Genomic DNA, 16,576 nt, shown 5'->3' on the forward strand with positions numbered 1-16,576 from the left:
TGACATCATTGATAGCCAATCAGATGTCTAGAAAATGATGTCATGGGGATGTCCTGCTATTTTTAGACATTGACTCATGCTATAAGGACGATATTCAGCGGATGCACGTTAGTACGACAGAGAAAGCCAGCGAGTGTGCAGTGTGTAGCAGTTATTTCCTGAGTTTTGTTCCTACCACACCGGTAAAACTTTGTTGTGGCCGAGAGGCAGTGACTAAGACTTGCCCAGACTCGAACCCCACACCCAGTGATTCATCGTTGTCGACAAACAGCGGTTTTTATCCCCGACGCATGGCTCTGAAGATGGAAACGTCATTTTACCACGACTCGGAGCTGCAACCGATGCCGCACTCCAAGTACGCTAACCCGGGCTACTCCCGCATTCCCGACCAAAAGCCCAACGTTTCAGGGCATGAGATGAGAAAATCTCTCACTCTGGATTTCGCAAATACGAGCAAGAAGCCGCATCTGCAGGTAAATATAATTTTCTCGCCCTGTTACGCATTATTTATGTATCGGCCGGCCGGCCAACGTGTCTCGTGTAAAATATTGGTAACGTTACACGTACTACGATTTCAAGCGTGTTGTCAGTTGCTTACTCTAGTCACGTTGCCAATTTTGTGGATCGTATCGCACAGACTTTCAACGAAATTTAACCTTTATTTTCGTCGTTATTTTTCCAGAACATTCTGGGGACTCCTGAGCTAAATCTCCTGAAGCTTGGTTCGCCGGAGTTGGAGCGGCTGATCATTCAGTCCAACGGGCTGGTCACCACCACCCCGACCCCAACACAGTTCATCTTCCCCAAGAATGTCACCGACGAGCAGGAGCAGTATGCGGCCGGTTTCGTAGCGGCACTGGAGAGGCTTCATCGCGAGGAAATCGTCGATCCAAACGGCCAACCTTGTGCGCAAATGGCCACAAGTTCCACCGCGACGGCCTCCACCTCCTACCCGGGCGCGCCTCCACCGCTGTCCCACCAGCCGACCTACCATACCCTCACCGCCATGTCCACCACCACGGCACTTCCGGGTTCGACCGTCGAACACCACCCGACCCCCACGACCGCCGCCAGCACCGTGAGCGCCGCCTGCTCGAGTTCCACGGCACCACCCCTGCAGCACCAGGCGCTAAGCAGGCCGATCAAGGAAGAGCCGCAGACGGTCCCGCACCAAGCGATGAGCGCCCTCCCCACCGGCCCAATCGACATGGAAACACAAGAGCTGATCAAGGCCGAGCGTAAGCGGTTGCGCAACCGAATCGCCGCGTCCAAGTGCCGCAAGAGGAAGCTGGAGCGCATCAGCCGCCTGGAGTCTAAAGTCAAGGACTTGAAAACACAGAACACCGATCTTTCCACCACAGCAAACCAGCTTCGCGAACAAGTCTGTCAGCTGAAGCAGAAAGTCATGGAACACGTGAACTCTGGCTGCCAGGTCATGCTCACACAACAACTGTCTTTCAACTGACTTTCCCGCGTTATAGGATTACTGTATCTTTGAACATTTAACACTTTCGCGAACTGACAATAGGACTTGGACAGTATTACCATGTTATTTATACCGTGAGACTTTCTCTACTGCGAAAGGATGTTTGTTTGAGTTCGTAAGTTGCTGTGCATCTTATGTATGTCATGAATGAAGTTTGTTGAATGATAACAATGATTATAACGCTGCGGCTGGAACGTTGAGCGTGAAAGCCTGCAGTTATAAGCCAGTGCATTGTGTGCAAGTTGCTTCTCTGTCAAGGCATTTATATATTAAGGTACGATTAGCAAAAAGGTGAAATTGGCACGTCGGCGAGCCGACTGATACTAAAATATGCACCCTTTTCTACAGATGGGGAATTGTAATGTACATATTTTGTTACTTGGTTGATAACGTTAGTTTCACGAGCTTTTGTAATCTCGGAAAAAAATTATTTGGTGGATAAAAAAAGCGTGGCGACAGCGTCGCTACAGCATTGTGAAATTATTTATACCAAAGAAGTTCTTTTTTTACAAGTTGTAATTAAATGATGAAATCACGTATATTTGTCTGTGCTGTTGTCTTGGGGTTGTGCAACTACTAAAGTTAGTTTTAGAGGGAAGTGTCCTTGCTCAGAAATTTCCCCCGAACCAGTACCGTCTGAGAAGTCAACAGTCTTTGTTTCGGAAGAAAGCAGAAGTAGGGAGGGGGTGGTGGGGGTCAGGCACCCCAATCAACCGAGACGCTGTCGAAATACCAGAGTAAGCAGTGGAATGTGGCGTAGTACGTGTCCCGCCAAATCGCGCGCACCAATACGCCATGGGATCAGTGCACACTTCAATGGGGCTATTGTACAGCGCCCGGGTGACGTCACGGGCAGACGGAGACATTTTGCCCATATATGGTCAAGGGGTGGCACACCCACGCCCTCCCAGCCAATCAGAGCGCGCCGAGCCGTATATTAATTAGGATGACGGCATGTGTTTTGTAGCCATATAAGGAAGTGGCCGGAACTGGTGGGACTACTGAGAAGGGTGGGGGCAGCGTGTACCGATGACGCGGCAGGACACACGTATACACAAACCACACTGCGTACATAAACAAAACGTCAACACAGGCAGACAGGGCGGCATACCGGCTACTACGTAGCTCTAGCCTCGGGGCACAAATCGCTTGGGAAAAACATACGAATCTCGCAGCACATTTTGGCAGGCGAAATCGTAGGAGTTTTTGTAGCTGTTGTTTCAGTCGCAAACGGCCCTTAAATGCCCTTAATTGGCTACCAACATCTGTTAGAAAACACACGACATATTCCACTTTACGCGTGGTTATTTCAAACATCATAGGATGGGAGGGGGGCAGGAATAACCTGTTAGTAAAGTAACGTTAGTGTTTTAGTTTCACCAAGGACGTTCTATCTAAGTACTAGTATCTTGATAGAACGTCCTTGGTTTCTTGATAGAACGTCCTTGGTTTCTTGATAGAACGTCCTTGGTTTCTTGATAGAACGTCCTTGGTTTCACAGACATGGGTGTAAACTGATGAGTGATCCTGAGTGATCATTTCTTAGTACTTATTTTAATAACTCGATTGGACAAATATGCCATTTCTTTATTTCTTCATGGCTACATGGTAGAGTATGGTCTAGACTGCTAATCTCCAAGCAGATGTTGGGAGGCAACGTTTCGAATCGTTTTGGACCGAAGTCAGTTTGTAACAGCATGGAGCAGAAACGAAACGACGTAACGCTCTTACCTGTCTACTTTATAAGTTTTCACCTCAAACAGTGAAGGGTGATTCGGTACAGGTGTTACCACAAACAAACAAGAATATAACAAAAACGTTACAAAATCTAATCGATATATTCATAGGTACATCTCTTTGAAGTGTTGTCCCCTTCCCAATAAATCAATCATTCAATCGTATATACAGTAGAAATACACACCACACACACACAAATACACATACATCTGCTTGGCGATTTCAGACTGCTCAATTTGGCAGTAACATTATATGGCAGCTACAAACGACCGTTTCCGGGGAGGGGATGCCCAGTGCTGAGTCATCGCGCGATCCGGAACATATAATACATGCATAGAAACCGAACATAAACCTGGTACGGGATTCTTGGAAACGCCAGGCGGAAACGACTGTAGCGTCAGATGGCGGATGTGGGGTTCCCCTTAATTGACCGTATAGATTTATAACATAACAGAAGTCGTATATCACATATCAGACACGGAAAAGTTTCGGATCCTCGTACTATGTATAATGTTATATATTTTTAAGGTTATTTGATGGTAGAGTCCCCGAAATTTGTGTGTACTACTGAGCCGGGAAGTACTAGTATTTGTGGATGTAAAATTTTGTGAAGTTTCACACACAAGGACAATGTAATTGTTTAACAGGTGGATAAATTTCAAAACATTGGCAACCTCGCCTTTTTAATCTCCAAGCAGATCGTATGATATTGTATAATCTGCTGGGAGATTTAATAGCCTTTCATATGGTGTCCTCCAAGTATATGTTGGAAAGTGAAATCGTGTATAACATAAAACGGGGATCCGAAGCTAATAAAAATTTTACGATTTTGCCACCCAACATGCTTGTCAATGTGCCGACATGTGTTTTCACCCATGAAAAAGAAGTCGTCATGCAGGTGTACATGAGTTTCTTGATTGTTATCTCCCGGTACAGAGGTACATGTATTGTGTTCGGTGTGTTTGTATGTGTGTTTGCTTGTGTGTAAAGTGGCAGGAAGGGGAGAGATTTCGTAACCACAAATCAAAGTCAAGTTTAATCACCAATGGCCATTGCTTGGCCAATGTAATACCGCCTTGCCACCGTAGGATCTGCTTGTAGATAGTAAAATCGCCAGTCTAACTTTGGTCTCCTCGCAGGCTAGAGGAAGTGAGTCCGCCCACGCAGTTATTTGCCCATGGGCACTCAGGGCTTGTCGCCAGGGGCTCGACACAAGCCTCAGCCTGGGAGGTTTCTGTCCTAGGAATCTCCAAGCAGATGTTTCGGTGGCTGCAAAATACAGTATCAAATTGGCAAGGTAGTATGCGTAGGGTGGCAAATGGATACAGTCTGGCCAATGGATACTGCCTGGCCAGCGAAACATCTGCTTGGAGATTACTATCCTAGGTCCATTGAAACTACGTACGCCAGACCGTCTGCCAATAAAAGCCACAAAAACTCCAAATACGCCCGGAGCTTTCAAATCTCCAATTTCTTGTTGGTACTGGATTTGTTTTTATGACCCCGCATCAGAAATAGGCTATGCTGGGACGTCTGCATGTTGTTGTTGTTGTTGTTTCTTTCGTAACTGTTTTGCGTAAAGCGTGATCAGTCTACTCGAATTAAGGGCGTCCCGTTGCGGCATACAAGTTGACAAGTACACTACCAAAAGCGAATTTTGTATTACTGTTTCTTTGCTATCATAAGTGGAAAAGAATCGAACTTAATGCAAGAAAATTGCTTGAATTCAGCCAAATGGCCTCCTAGATTCAGCAAACTTTAAATAATAAACTTTTCTTGCTGTCATAAGTCTCACTGCAGGTGCATTTCCTTATTCGGTATTGTTAACGTTGATAACATGATTACGTCTTATCCGATGTGCAGTGTGAGGACCTCTAGCTAGCTAAGTGTCCATCGAACGAGGCCAGACAATGTAATCATTATAGACATGTTTCGCTGGATGTATTTTGGATGGGATGGAGTTCCAAGCGCGCTCCTGATGAGAGCCGGATCTGCATTCTCTCCCGGCCCGCTACATACTTGTCATTCCTGGCGTTTTCCCTTCAACCAACACATTCTTCTTCTGCTATTACAATTCCAGACGTGTTCGTTCCGTGCCAGTCCCGGAGTCACGGGTCGGTGGTAGCCTCTGACAGGCTCCGGGAACAAGCGGCTTGAAAAAGTAGAAATTTGCCAAATAGACAGGTAATACTTAGGCTCCACCAGACTCCTTTTGCAGGTGATAAAGAATCCCGGGAAATTTTCTTGTACAATCTTCATACATAATTAGACTCGGGATTCCCCGTCGTATTTTACGGTATGGATATACGTAGTCTATTTCTCTGTGATCACGTCATGTACGTAATTTTTTTTCACTTTATATATTGCTTTTAGCCGCATTGTAATTGTTCGTGACTTCTCGGAAGTCGGGTGGTCAGCCTGGTGGAAGTTCCGGAAATTCCCGACGAAAACAAGGATATTTTCTTCCGTCATTCAAACTTTCAGTTCTTCCCGGTACCCCGATGAAATTATTTTCGGCCGCGGGTTACAGTTTGGATGACCAAGGTCGAAAGAGTTCGGGGAAAACCATTTCTGTATCAGGTCTACGCTCGATGTTCAATAAGGAAATCCAACAACGTCGACCTTGATCAAAGCATCACATGCCAAGCAGTTGCAAGGTTCCGCTATTTAAGTGCACCATTTGAAGAGCGCCTAAATGGGGGACGTCCGACAACGCTTTACGCTAAATTCAGGAGGGTGATTACGCAAAATGTGGCCATCTTGCTACGTATTATTCACTCTCTCTCACTCACTCGAGATCACTCATTCACTCAAGGCCGCATGCTCCCATGGGGATTTACGAATTAGAAAAAGCTTTCCCTACCATTAATTACGGCAAACTACAGTACTAAAATGCTTCAATACGCCTCCCGGTCAACGTAGTAAAACTTTCAAATAGGCTCTACCCTTATATGTTGTACATCTGCTTGTAGATTCAAAGTTTGGCCAGGCTGCTACACCATGATTGAATGAAGGAAAATATTTGTGTGTCGTTTCGCTACACATGTGTTGCCGTGCAATATTAATTTTTTATATCTTATTATCATTCTGTCCGCGCCGTACCAGCGACATCGTCACCATGTGACACCCAGAACGTGATTCCGTGTATCCTCCAGACGCCCAGACGCACCAGTAGCCAGGTCGTGACCCGAGATTTCCTGTCATTTCCGCTGCCGGCGCGTCCCTGGGCGCAGTGTGGGCCACTGACCGCGAGTGAACTCTGTGGTGAGGGGCACAGGTACCTGCAGTGATAGCAGAATACCACAGGGGGCGCTTCTGTATGGACCAGATCAGAGGTTTGCTTGTCTGTCGCTTTAGGAACCTTGCTGCAGTTCAGACGGGTTTGATGGGGCATGTGACCATCACTTTTTCCAAATCAAGTGATATCCATCCACCTATCCATTTATCTATCTGTCTAAATTCAACCAGCCACCCATACACCTATTCGTCCATCATAGAATCGGTAAGTACATGTAGGAATAGAATAATCTGTAAATGATCTGAGGCATGATATACATATCATAGTCACTAGATTTTAGATGCCTTTTATTCATTTGTTATGCTGTTTCCACCATAAATAAATAAGACTGAGAACTTTTCATCAAACATTCCAGTCAGGGTTTTGTTGTTACATGTACACATGTACATTAATTTCTATGTCATTATACTAGTATTGTATTAATTCAATAGTGCGAGTGAAAAGAAAACTGATATCACAGTACTGTAAATTCATTGATTTCAAGAGGACAATGGACATTTTGTGAATCAAACAAATTTGCAGAACAGCATTAATACAATGGAAACCCAAATTCCCAGAGTCAAGATTTTGCAACTGCAAAAAAAGAAACAACTGCAAGCATACATTGTACATATATATATGATGATATTAAAAGCATGACTACCACACATTGTTGTCTATCTATCTATTTATTTATCTATCTGCTCCCCTGCATGTACTTTAGACAGTCCGTCTGCATATTGGAACTGTTGACTGTTCTCATAGTTTAACATGTCCAGAGCGACTTCGCAGCTTTCCCGTACAACCCTCTCCTGATCCGACGCGTACTTCTGTAGCACGTCCATGCACGCGTCCTCCGCGATGGAACCCAGCGCCTCCGCGCACTCGTGTCGGACCATCGGATTCTCGTCCTTCCTTTCGAGCGCCTGGATGAGCTGCGGGACGCAGGCCCTGTGCTGGATCTGTCCCAGAACGTACGCGATCTCGTGTCGGAAAAGGGCACTGCTGCACTTCAGGCCTGCCAAGGCACAATAGATTTGTGATTAATGTAAATAATAAATACATCAGTGAAGGTTAGACATCCAGGTAATAAGATACGTAAAAAAACTTACTCTCAAGCAACTGGATATAATTTTGGGAATTGTTAGATGTACCATCCGCTACCTTTCGTCAGTGACCTTTATTGTATTATCAGCTTTGCTTACATTTATCATTACCTTAATGGCCAGTTCAAGTAGTACTGTACATAAGACTGACCTTCGGCGAGTGCTAGGACAGCATCCTGACCACCCCTATTCCGGAGAGTGAACATGGCCCGGTATCTCGCAAACAGCGGGAGAGTCTCATCTAGCAACACTGTCCTCAGCTCGGACACATCCATTGTCGGCGCTGGGGGTGCAGGGTCCACAGATGAGTAAGGGTTGGGTTCTAGGGTCTCTTCCTGTGACTGCTTACTGTTCAGCCAACGGATTCTCTGGACGGCCAACTGACAGGTTTCTGCAACCTGAGTTAGTGGGGGGAGAAAATACTTTAACCTTATGTATGTAGACTTTACAGACTCTAAGCTGGTAGAATCAGTGATTGATCCCGTTTTTAATCGGGGGGGTAACAAAATAAAAAAAAGGGGAGACCTAGACGAGAGAAAGAAGACTTTTCGTAGCTTTCTTCCTTTTGATCCTGATTGGAGTCTTTGTCAACAGAAACTCTGATCGTAGTCTTTGCCAATAGAGATCCCCATCTGTGTCTCTGTCGACAGGTATTATGATTGGGATCTCTGCCCCTGGTGGTTTCTGATAAAATTGACGTTTCATATTCAGATTGACATATTACACACAATGCATCACAATGTATGTATTGTGTGTAATAAACACTTCAGACTGTATATTCTGAACTATAGAAGGAGTAGTAGAGTATGCCCTAGCCAACCTAGCCTTGTGAAATTCGTAGGCCAAGGATGAATCTATGACACCCATAATCTATGACTCACCTCCACAGTGTCATCTTGAGCATACTCCTCCAGGACATCCAACACTTCTGCAGACCCAATGGCACCCAACGCCTCTCCTGGGCAGCGTAACAACACAACACATGCGAGGGGTTAAAATCATTTGTGCACCAATCAAGCATATATGCTACATCTATATAGAGTAGAGTAGATTCCTTCGGCCAGGTAGGAGCATAAGTTCCAGTTATATGATGTAGAGAGAGGTAACCAGAGATGACAGACAGAAATGAGAGGAGGAGCTACAAACCCTTGTCCGATTCAAACGTTCCAAAATCCAACCCCGTCTGATCCAGATTTTCCTAACCTACCCCTGGGTTCAATCCAGATTTTTCCTACTCGGCCACCTTTTTGGAACGTCCCAAATCCAGACTGATCAACTGCCTAGTGTAACAGTGGGGGGTTTATAGGCGCTACCAACTGACCCGGCCGACGAGAACTTTTTGGCCGAGAGGTTAGAGCGTCTGGTGCTCGGGAGGTCGTGGGTTTGAACCCCGGCCCAGGACCAGAAGGGTTTTTATCTGATTCTACTGTCTCCTCCTGTTTCTTACAAGTTACAGTGGGTTCGAACCCCGGCCCGGGACCAGAAGGGTTTTTATCTGTTTCTACTGGCTCCTCCTGTTTCTTACACTAGTACATACCTGCCTCGTGCCTGACCATGGGTTCCTGTCCCTTGTCTTTCAGCACGCCTAGCAGCACGGGAATGGCGTACGGATCCTGCATCTGCCCCAGACAGTACGCCAGCTCGTGCTTCAGCAGCGCAGACGGGTCCTCAAACGCCTGGGCGATCCAGTCTACCTGTAACAGGCCTGACCTGTCAGTCTGTGATATATGGGGCCTGTGATGTAGTGACTTATGACTTAGTGCAGAGTAGCCAGTTTAGATCCTTACTGGTGGCTCATTTACGTTAGTTCGTTAGCATTAGCCAATAGTAGTTTAGTAGTTCCTTAGCAATAGCAAACATTAGCCCAAGGATAATTTGTAAAAGACTGCAAGCAAGAGAAGCCCTGCAACAGTCGCAGCGGCTTAACTCTCCAAGCAGAGGTTGTGGGGGAATGATCGTTAGATTTTCAATACTAAAGACCAGCAGTTTTTGTCATCAATTTTTTTAATAACTCGACAATGGTAGGTCTGATTTTGATTCTGAAAAAAGGGTTTTGCTCCACAGACAAAGCTCTATCAGATTGCACCATTTTCATTCCCCTCAAACCTTGAAAAATTTTTCATCTGATCATGCTATCAATAGTATATATGGCCGTTTTTTGTTTGTTTGTTTGTTTGTTTGTTTGTTTTTGTTGCTAATCCCACGTCAGTGACCGGAGACCCTCTCTGGCTAATGGATACTGCCTGGCCAATTTGATACTGTCTTTTTACAGAAAGGGATCTGCTTGGAGAAATTATATCGAGAAGTTACATACCGCCGCCCTCCCGCCCAGGTTGCGTAAGGTGAACAGCGCCCGGAATCTCTCGGTCAGCGGTCGCGAACCGTCCGCCAACATCCGCCCGACCTCGTCCACGTGGTCCTGCTTCACTTGGGCAGACATGGTCGAGAAGTAGAGAATCAAACGATGCTTTTGAAGTGGTAAAAAAAATTATAAAGCTGTGGACAGGCCGATTTTGTAACTAGTCGATCAGTTCCACATGTTTCCACACCGGATATGGAACTTTTCATTTACATATCCGGGGGTGCTGGCTTAAATTCTTTCTTTGACTACGAAACTTACAAATCATTACCAAACTTGTAATATAAATGACTGAAGTATTTAAATGATCAGTAGTTGTCGTCTTTACCAACAGTGATTCATTGTTTCTTATTAATATGCCAATTTTAAAATGGTTGGGTTAAAAGTGGCATGTTCGTACTGTGGGTCAAAGGTCATATTAAATGGTCATTTTCTGCAGCAACACTCACACAGGAACAGGTAAGAAAATGGTTTCTGTTCACCTTCACACAACAGCAGACAAGGGCATTTTGTACGCACGTGTGTGCGTGTTTATATGTGTGTTCGCGTGTGCGTCTGTCTATCGCTTCTGCATGAATATGAATTATGTTTTGAGTCTTTGACAAACTTGTAGTTCTAACTAGCAGACGAACACTTCTAGACCTTGCTGCCTTGCTTTCAAAAGCACTTCTTTATAAAGATACCTTGAATATACCTTGAAGATTCCTAGGTGACCAAAGGCGCTGCCTGTTTCTTGTTTATCTAGATGACACTATATAGGTGCATTGAGTAAAACCAAGGAGGTCTTTTTAACCTCCTTGGTAAAACTGAAAAGTGAATATAACGCAGAAAAAGTCTGTCAAACTTGTTGATTTTTATGATATGTCACTGGATTCAATAAACTATGCCTTTGCCCTTTTCCTGACGTGCAATAATTTTGTTGTAGGCTCTTAAAGGGTTGACTCAGACATGACAACATCACCAGTCAACATGTCGTCTCCAAAGTTGATCCAAAAGTCCCCCGAGGATAGCCTCTCTCCCCTCCAGCCCCTTCGCCGCCAGAGTCAGACATTCCAGACACCGAAAACTCCATCATTCAAGCGGTGGTCCTCTCCGTCTGGGACAACATTCTCGGACCCAGAACGCAGCACGTGTGGCGGACACAGTGTCAGGAACCGTTAACCACCGGCGTTATACCGTACATCTCCAACCACACTCTGTCCGGCGAGATATGTCGTTGCGGAGAAGAAGAAGAAACCGCTGGAAGTGTAGACTCCAAATTCTACATCCTACCCGACAAGGGCATCATCGCCAGTTGTTTTATCTTTACGGGAAGGGCAGCTGTAGGTAGAAGCGTGTTCTCCATGTCCATTATATTACCGTTGTCAAAGTTGAAAGTGTACCTCCCGTGGCATGACCTGTGTGGAGCCAGGCTGACTAAGATTATCCGGCAACTTCAGGTGGATCTGGAAAAGAATCAGGTAATTAAGGTTTGACCATTTCCCTGAGCCCTCATTCGTGAATTGGGCTTCATTATTGCATAATGAAAAAATACCTTTTATGGGTCTATGTAGTTACTCTCCAAGCAGAGGTTGGCCATGGTGTGGAAGATTGTGACTGTTCGATCATATATGGCTGTTTTCTGTCACTATTAGTATTACTGGTTCTGTTGGTGGGGAGTAGCAACAGGAAATGGTGCAGGTAGGTCACAAACTTCTCCACCAACCTCTGCTTGGAGAGTACATAATTATACTATAGTGAATAAATGAACAGTATTTCTTAAGACTATCTCATTTTCAACCACATTTTCTACAATCAATTTTTCAAACAAATAGGAGGTTCAAGTGGTTTGTGCCTGTTGATTGACTATAAGTTTGCCATTTGCTGTGATATACTAAAAGATAGACCTGATGTTCCATGTGCCTGTGTAGGATACTGGTGATGTGATGTCATCCCTGTCTGCCAGTCTACTGCAGTTTGTCCGGCTGGTGTTGTCTCTACAGAGGGACTCGCTCAACCCTTCCATGGATGTATGTACATGTAATGTATGCTCTGTCCTGCACATACTACTTTGATTCATCGTACTTTGTTTCACTGAAAATTATAGTACTAGTAGTAGTAGTTGTATACTTATTGCACATAGATTGCCTATGTTTCAAGCCTTGATACTAGTAGTAGTTGATACATACAACTCCAAAAGACATTCAATGACAATACACAAAAAATTTCTCATTGACTTTCAGTTATCTGAGTCTGTGTTTGCTTCGGGCAAGGAAAGGATGATAGAAGAAGGCTTCCTCAGAAGGTATTGTCCATGCTGATAACAATACAACTTACATAGCAGGAAATCAGATATTTCATACCTCCATGAAATATCTATACATGTGAGTCTATACTCTCTTGTTTTTAACGTCTTTGCATTTTCCCACTGGCACCTGCTCTGGGACCTGTGTCTGAACTTTTGTGAACCGTTAGCAGTAGCCAGTGTCATCTACATACTGAAGGTGTCTTTTGGTACCAAATACAAATGTATATATGCATCAAGTTGGTGTCATGTAGCAGAGGAAGGTTAAGCCGCAGAGGTCACATGCAATGTTACAAGAATTTTTTCCCTGTTTTTCAGGGCCATCATCTCACATCTTCAAACCCTAGGCTGTTCAGTCGTGTATGGCAAGTCTGATAAAATCATCAACATGGTAGGTCTCCAGTGTGATCAGTTTTTACCTGGGAGGCACAAACTGTCATGTACATATGCTTGATGCTCAGATTAATGTTTTAGTATTTAAAAAAAGTAGTTAGAGTTGGCTTATTTAAACCTATCATCCTGAATATGTACATAGCACAAACTAGACAAAAGCAATAATAATAAATGTTGATATAAATGTTGAATGGCACACTCAGTAAGCACAGTAACAATAATTTAAGTGTCACATTTTCCCCTTGTGCAGGTGATCCACACACTGGCAGCCTTCCTAAGCCCCACAGAGAGACAGAGGTCACGTGTCTGTGTGAGAAGCACAACTCCTCATGTGTATGAAGCTGACCTGTTTCTGCAGGGAATCATAGAGGTACATGTACATGTGTAGAGAAGAGCTAGGGAGAGGGAGAAAGGGAGTAATAGGAGTGAGGGATAGTGGAATAAGTACAAGATGGATGGATGGATGTAAGGAAATGTAACCAGTCTCTACCCCATGCCTGCAAATGTGATGTCTTGCATCAAAGAAGTTCAATGCTCATTCTGGCTAAAAATGCAAAATACTGATAAAGATTTAGATCAAGAGGTTTAACGTTAGATTATGAAAGCCTTTCAGAAAATCATAGGTGGATGAAAACAATTATAGTTTTATCAAATCATGTCTTTATAACAGGACAAGAAAGGTGCTGGGTTGGATCTGCCCATGTTTGACGTGTTAACCAGTCAGTACCCGACCTCCCTCATTAACCTGACAAACGCCGAGGTACGACAGACGCCACCGTTTCACGTACATTCCGCCCGGAGACACGAGATCCTCACGTTACAGATGTACTCAGATGGGGATGAGAGTCCGCTGCCTGACATGTGAGACAACCTGTTTGTTTGTTTATTTGTTTGTTTCGGAGTAAACCACCTTCAGGCACAATGCACCAGTTTCATGCAAGTACAAGTTGTGTAAGATTTCATCCACTGTAACTGTGGGGTTCAAGTACTTCTCCAAACAGAAGTTGTGGGTGAATGATCGTTAGCTTTTTATATATGGCATTTTTTGTTGTTGTTTTTTTTGTCGCTACCCCCACCGTCGGTGGCCAGTGACCTTCTCTGGCTAATGGATACTGCCTGGCCAATTTGATACTTTCTTTTTGCCACAGAGCTAGAGGGATCTGCTTGGAGATTAGGGTTCAAGCACCTATTTGTTTTACCACTCACACAAGAATGGAGCTCCATTCTCATTGAGTGTGGTGGGTTCTTAAACGTACTCGAAATGTGGCCTGGTATCCAAACTATTTTTATGCCTAAAAACATAATGTGTGTGAATAACAGATAAAAGTAATGGTAACAATTCTTTTCTTCTAACTTCTTGCACATTTCTACAGGAGTATATTTGAGCTTGTGGACACAGATGAGTCCTTTGTTCAAACATTTTTGGCAGAGGTAAGAGATGATTTTTTTTTTTGGTGTTGCACCTTACTAAGCAGCCTCTAATTTTGATGCAAGAGAGCCCAGAAGTAAGATCAATGTGGAAAAATATTTCTAAAGGCATGACTGATATTGTTACAACATGGAAGACACAGAGCAACAAACAAATGATACGTTTTTCCATCCACGAAGATCAATATTTCGTACTTATATTATACATTTGTAAACCAGCTTTTCTGTCAATTCTCCAGTGTCACTGATGAAAGATAGTGGATACTACCTGAAATGTCTGACCATTTCCAAAATCATATCCAGTTGCTTGAGTTACTGTTTTTCTTTTGTGTATCTTATTACCTGGATGTCTAACCTTCATCAATGTTCTCCACCCATGTTTTTGTTCTTTATCTCCTACGCAGGTGTTCCAACTCCACCCGTCCTGCGGTGTACGCGAGGCATACATCGAAAACTTCTGCCGTATGTTAGAGAGGAAGGCTCTTGCACTCATTAAGTATCTGGAGACAGAAACGTTAGTAAATCTTAAAATTATCTCTTCCTAGCCCCATCCTACACTAACACACTGTGTTTTAAAACTAGTCATTTTATCGGTGAATCATGTTCTTGGCTAGCCTCTACCAGGCTTTAGGAAGTGGCTGAAAAGAGTAGAAATTGGCCAAATGGACAGAAAAATTTCTCTTAGTCTGCACTAAGAGAACCGTTTGCTGCTTTCTTAGCATAGAACGACTCCCTTGGCATATCATCTGTCTATCTGGCCAATTTCTACTCTTTCCTGCCACATCCACAGCACATCAAAACACTTTCCTATAGATACGACATTCTAAAAAAGCTGTCTGCTAACTATTCATATAATGTTCTGTGACTAGTGTATATGTATGTCACTTTCATTTGTACATAATGTAAAGTTCTTTTTGTGCTAAGTGTGTTTTTTTTACCATGTTATCTGTTGTATAAAAATTATGTGTTTTATTTCTGTATAAGCCCTAGAAGATTAGCCCTTTTGGGCTAAAAGGAACTGGAATAAACACAGTGCCAAGTGCCTGCAAAGCTGGAATATTACGCCGAGTAGCAGTTATACCGGCAATACCGATACTGCAGATTAACTTTCAAGCTTCATGTAATTGGTGACACTGATATATTTGATATTTCTGGCTTCCTAGGGATCAGGGTCAGCAGCCTCTGAAGCTTTCCAGTCTGAAGCGGATCCGGAACGACCTGTCACTCAGACTGGAGGGGGACTTCTGCACCGTCCTGGCCGTGGCTGAGAAGATGAAAGCAGGCGTGTACAACTTCTGGTACCACTCCGCCATGCAGAGTACTGACCAGCTCAGGGACACGCTTGGCAGTCTGTAAAGAAAACGTTACAATGACTCAATTTTTTTTTAATGGCTCTCGGTGGCAAATGTTGACACATCGGCGCACCGAATCCGTGGTGTGTTTTTGGCACACAATTAGACAGATTAGCCTAAGAGTCATCACTCCACCATACAGGGAGGAAAGTTGTGTAAAGTGCCTTTCCCAAGGGCACAATGTTGGGACATGGTGAGAATCGAACCTGGGACCTATTGGTTCCAAGTCCAATGCTCTAACTGTTGTGCCACTGATGCCACTACACTGACTCAATGACGTTTTGTTTTTTCACACAATGGACATCTAATTTCAAAATCGCTAAAAAATGGAGCATAACTTTTGCCTGCGAGTCTATCATTACATTGAACAAGGCATGCAGACACACCTGTTTTGGGTACTGAACACCAACCTGGTTCCACATACAGGTAAACATGCTTGTCCTTGGTGCTGAACACCATCTACGTAAGGTAAACATACCTGTCCTTGGTGCTGAATACCATCTACATACAGGTTAACACACCTGTCCTTGGTGCTGAAAACTATCCACACTTTGCTTTGTGATTATCATAGTTACCTTGGACAGAACATGAAGAACCATAATTGTTATCAACGAAAAATTAATAATTCTGCAAACTTCCAACAAATTTTCATCACCATAGAACTCACAATTAGACAGTCTATTCCACGAAATCCCTGTCATTATGAGAAGAAATGTTTTGAGATCGTAAATTTAGACCTCTGACACCTTTGTGTGCTTGTTTATAAATATTCGTACGGCTAAATAGTATATGAAATAATAAAATATAAATAAAACTGAGTGAGTAATACGTCTGTTTTCTTATCAAGTTAAGTAAAATTTAAAATAAAGTAATACGTTTGGCTAGAAATAACCAGGGAAACAACAAGCTTGCATGGAAGAACCAGGTGGTGAACCCGCAAAGACTCCAGTCATGACTTCTACCAGTTCGACCGGAATCTCTCTGAACTGTGAATCAAATATCACAACTTGTAAAAGGTCTGTGTGTTAGTTTGTTTGTATCCTATATTAAATGTAAATAATCCCTGACTCCTGCCACCGACCTGTGGCAGAGCCTTCAGAGCCCGTATTGGACTGGTGAGCCACAGCCAGAATCACAAAAGCTGACGTCACTGG

General features: G+C 43.8%; 3 protein-coding genes across 3 annotated transcripts; 2 read left to right on the plus strand and 1 right to left on the minus strand.

The window, feature by feature from the left end:
- Window positions 1-75: 75 nt before the first annotated feature.
- On the plus strand, window positions 76-2,025 carry LOC109475262 (transcription factor AP-1-like). Its single transcript, XM_019775862.1, has 2 exons — window positions 76-473; window positions 683-2,025. Exons 1-2 carry the CDS (start codon window positions 102-104, stop codon window positions 1,463-1,465), a joined length of 1,155 nt encoding a protein of 384 aa, XP_019631421.1. The 5' UTR covers window positions 76-101; the 3' UTR covers window positions 1,466-2,025.
- A 4,766-nt stretch (window positions 2,026-6,791) lies between these two features.
- Window positions 6,792-10,161, minus strand: LOC109475292 (deoxyhypusine hydroxylase-like). Its single transcript, XM_019775898.1, has 5 exons — window positions 9,921-10,161; window positions 9,144-9,300; window positions 8,488-8,564; window positions 7,758-8,004; window positions 6,792-7,518 (listed from the first exon to the last, which is right to left on the minus strand). Exons 1-5 carry the CDS (start codon window positions 10,044-10,046, stop codon window positions 7,190-7,192), a joined length of 936 nt encoding a protein of 311 aa, XP_019631457.1. The 5' UTR covers window positions 10,047-10,161; the 3' UTR covers window positions 6,792-7,189.
- Window positions 10,162-10,387: 226 nt separating this feature from the next.
- On the plus strand, window positions 10,388-16,218 carry LOC109475158 (protein C9orf72-like). Its single transcript, XM_019775691.1, has 10 exons — window positions 10,388-10,424; window positions 10,992-11,425; window positions 11,876-11,974; window positions 12,188-12,249; window positions 12,568-12,640; window positions 12,893-13,012; window positions 13,313-13,503; window positions 14,016-14,073; window positions 14,475-14,584; window positions 15,234-16,218. Exons 1-10 carry the CDS (start codon window positions 10,388-10,390, stop codon window positions 15,424-15,426), a joined length of 1,377 nt encoding a protein of 458 aa, XP_019631250.1. The 3' UTR covers window positions 15,427-16,218.
- Window positions 16,219-16,576: the final 358 nt, after the last annotated feature.

Source organism: Branchiostoma belcheri, unplaced genomic scaffold (genome assembly GCF_001625305.1).
Source record: "Branchiostoma belcheri isolate BF01 breed outbred unplaced genomic scaffold, Haploidv18h27 scaffold33, whole genome shotgun sequence".
In the NCBI taxonomy this organism is placed as follows: Eukaryota; Metazoa; Chordata; class Leptocardii; order Amphioxiformes; family Branchiostomatidae; genus Branchiostoma; species Branchiostoma belcheri.

Coding starts and splice junctions, on each gene's coding strand:
- LOC109475158 (XM_019775691.1), top strand. CDS start 10,388: ATGGTCATTTTCTGCAGCAACACTCACACAGGAACAG. Junction 14,074..14,474: donor TTCAAACATTTTTGGCAGAG/GTAAGAGATGAT, acceptor TCTCCTACGCAG/GTGTTCCAACTCCACCCGTC. Junction 14,585..15,233: donor AAGTATCTGGAGACAGAAAC/GTTAGTAAATCT, acceptor CTGGCTTCCTAG/GGATCAGGGTCAGCAGCCTC.
- LOC109475292 (XM_019775898.1), bottom strand. CDS start 10,046: ATGTCTGCCCAAGTGAAGCAGGACCACGTGGACGAGGTCGGGCGGATG. Junction 8,565..9,143: donor CATGGTCAGGCACGAGGCAG/GTATGTACTAGT, acceptor TACGCTGCCCAG/GAGAGGCGTTGGGTGCCATT. Junction 7,519..7,757: donor TGTCCTAGCACTCGCCGAAG/GTCAGTCTTATG, acceptor GTGCCTTGGCAG/GCCTGAAGTGCAGCAGTGCC.
- LOC109475262 (XM_019775862.1), top strand. CDS start 102: ATGCACGTTAGTACGACAGAGAAAGCCAGCGAGTGTGCAGTGTGTAGC. Junction 474..682: donor GCAAGAAGCCGCATCTGCAG/GTAAATATAATT, acceptor TTATTTTTCCAG/AACATTCTGGGGACTCCTGA.